The sequence below is a fragment of the Nicotiana tabacum genome, chromosome 1, assembly GCF_000715075.1.
Source record: "Nicotiana tabacum cultivar K326 chromosome 1, ASM71507v2, whole genome shotgun sequence".
Taxonomy (NCBI): Eukaryota; Viridiplantae; Streptophyta; class Magnoliopsida; order Solanales; family Solanaceae; genus Nicotiana; species Nicotiana tabacum.
The window spans coordinates 3,357,801-3,360,981 of NC_134080.1; the positions used below are offsets into that span (position 1 = coordinate 3,357,801).

A 3,181-nucleotide genomic window follows, 5' to 3' on the forward strand; every position below is an offset into this window, starting at 1 on the left:
GCTACAGCTGTTCACTATCACCAAGAAGACAAGCTTGAACAGTTCCTAACTTATAGATATTTAAATTCTTGTGTTTAACTAATTGATTAACAAATTAAAATAATAAATTAACAACTAAAGATACTAAGAGTTAGAGACAAGATTAAGGAGGTCTAGAGTTATGATTTCCTCAATTGTCGGAATCATTCCCGCTATGTCTTCTATAATTTCGCCTAAGTATTCTCTACCGATCATGAGCACTCTTATTACCGTAAATCTCTCTCGAGTAATCACGACAATTTACTAGATGCACTCTCCCGAGCTACGTTAGCTGGCTTTTGATACAACTCACTTCAGATTGCACTCAAGGCTTCGTTATCCCTAATCCCGCCTTTAAACCCTCGGTTATTGATCCCTCATATACTCTGGGAGTGGTGTTGTTCAACAATTACCTAAATATGAACTCTCTCCCGAGTTATGCATACTAAATAGGCACATCTAATTGAGAGCTCTTCAATTAACTACAATAATAACGTAGTTGAACAAATAGAGATTATACTACGGCTCAATTATATAAAAAAAATAACAAGAATTTATCCTACAAAAGGTTCTATCAAAACTCTAGATAACAAATTAGTTATTCATAATAGTATGTAAAACTACAATACTAAATGTCATAACCAACAATGAAAAATAGGAAGAGGAAAGAAAAAACTTGTAGAAGAATTCCCAAGTCTTGCTCCTATTGCGTCTCTACCTCCTTAGGTCAAACCTATGTCAAAAATATGTCCAATGCTTTTCTTGGCCGGCTTCCTTTGTTTAATATAGGGTTTAGGGCTTAAAATCCCGTGTTTTGCACTTTGGTCCCTGAAATTTACGCATCCTGCCGTGGTTCCACCGCGGTTATGCCGGAACCGCGGCCAAACACCCTCTCAGGTTCTTCATTTGTCCGCGACTGCCTTCTGTCGCGGTTCTGCCGCGGTCCTACCGTAACCGCAGTTGTTCACCCTGTTCCATTAGGAATTTGGAAAAATGTAAAACATTAAAGTTGTAGACCTTTGAGTTATCTTTCCAACCATATATTATAGAGCCTAAATGGAGTTCTGAGCAAAAGGTTATGTCTATTTTACTAGACAGTGCACAATATGCCTCATCGAGTTTTCGTTTTGTTGTTTTATCATCCGTTGATCCCCGAACGCGATCCCGACTTAATTACTTGAACTCTTACTCAGAATTCAAAGCTCCAAACCACTTAAATTCATTCTATAACATCTATATAGCTCAGAATCACACCTACAAGGCATAAAACACACAATTAGTGCAAAACACTAGCGATTAAAGCGCAAACTCAACTAAAGTGCAGTAAATTAGAGTGTAATAATCGACTGAAATACGTAATTATAGCCTATAATCAATAGGCTTTATCCTGTTCACAATTATTTTTGTGACTGACTTGTAAATTGTGTTACAAAGTTCTATTGGCCTAAAAAAATTTAGCATTAAAGCTTGGGGGCATTTTGGGATTAGGCACAAGAGAGTTTGGTTCATGGTGTTATCCATAGATCTTGTAGAGAAGCATTTTTTTACAGAAGTTTGTAACAGAGTCCCCTACTATGTCCTAATACTTTTGGTAGAAGAAAGGGTGGAGACCATCAGGGCCAGGAGATTTAAAGGGTTTATGGGAGAAGACTGTCTTTTTAATCTCACTCACATCAATAGGTTTGTCCAGAAAATCTCTTTGGCTTTCACAGAGTGGGTAACATAGTGGAGTGGCTGGTGAAAGCCCAAGGGGGTTTAGTGTGGGATGTGGTGTATAGATCAGTGAAGAAGCCCAGAATTGTTGTATGAATGTCATTCTGGTCATGTAGCTAGTTTCCATTCTTTTCTTTTAGAGAGAGGATTATGTTCCTCCTTCTTCTATTAAGGGTGGATGTGTGAATGAATCTAGTGCTAGCATCACCCTCATTTAGCCAGTTTATCCTAGACTTAAGTTTCCAGAAATCTTCTTCATTTTTTAGGATTAGGTTGAGTTCAACAGTTAGATTTGTTTCAAAGTATAACAGGTAACTGCTGATTGGTAGCTAGGAGATATCTGGATTCCAGAGATTCTTGCTAGGATTCTCCTCTTTTGGTGGAAGATGTTTCCAAAGACTTCTTGGTTCCACTTGGAGACCAGAGTCTTGAAGCAATCAGTGGATTGAAGGAGGGTGGAATTGTCTGAGAAAGCCCTATTGATGATGTTAGGGAATGAAGGGTGACTAGCCCACATTGACTCAAACCTGAAGGGCCTTGATGGTTTATTGTTTAGAGGCTCTACCAAGTTAATTTGTAAAGGGAAATGATTTGAGTGGGTCCTAGAAAGGTGCAGTACAGTAGCTTCTAGGTACTGTTCAATCCAGCCTTCATTTGCGAAGCACCTATCTATTCTTTCCAGGATTAGAGAAGTTATGTTACTGTACCTTTTATTAGTCCAAGTGTATTTTCCTTTAAAGCCTAGGTCTAGAAGGTTACACTCATTTATATAGTTGCAAAACAGGTTGTTGCGGCTCAGGTTTATGGGATTGCCCCTAAATTTGTCCCTGGCCTTTAAGACTTCATTGAAGTCTCCTCCTATAAACCAGTTGGTTTTTAGGTTTTTTGATATTGTGATTAGGTTATCCCATAGGAGTTTCCTATTTGCTAATAGATTACTAGCATAAATAGCAGAGACGAGCCATGGAGGGTAGTTGGGACTTACCTTAACCATTGCATGGATGCCTTGAGGGGTAGTTTCCACTTTTTCAACTGCCACAAACTCCTCTTTCCACATAAACATTATATCCCTAGAGAGACCTAATGCCGGGGACTGAATGATCATATCAAACTGGAGTTCTTGAGCCATTTCTGGTGGTCTTCCATTTTCGTTTCAAGCAGGACAAGCATGGCAGGCTTATGCATTTTCACCATTTCTAAACAGTGCCGCCTGAACTCGGCGTTGTTTCTACCCCTAACATTCCATATGATGTAATTCATCAGTGGAGTTGGCGGTGGTTGGTGAGGTCCCTCTTGAGGGCTCTTTGGTCCTTGAAGACCCTTCATTGGAGGTGGGGGCTTTTTCTTGAGACTCAACACTAGCGTTAGGTTAAGTAGGGTCTTGATTGGACCATGAGTTTGGGTTGAGACGAGGCTCATTCCACACTTGTTCATTGTTCTGGGGCATAGT

General features: G+C 39.5%; 1 protein-coding gene across 1 annotated transcript; it reads right to left on the reverse strand.

The window, feature by feature from the left end:
* Positions 1–2,017: 2,017 nt before the first annotated feature.
* On the reverse strand, positions 2,018–2,860 carry LOC142164715 (uncharacterized). The gene has a single exon (XM_075223154.1). It carries the CDS (start codon positions 2,858–2,860, stop codon positions 2,018–2,020), a length of 843 nt encoding a protein of 280 aa, XP_075079255.1.
* Between the last annotated feature and the right edge of the window lie 321 nt (positions 2,861–3,181).

What these genes read in the sequence shown, in the direction of transcription:
- LOC142164715 (XM_075223154.1), bottom strand. Translation starts at nt 2,860, where the DNA reads ATGGCTCAAGAACTCCAGTTTGATATGATCATTCAGTCCCCGGCATTA.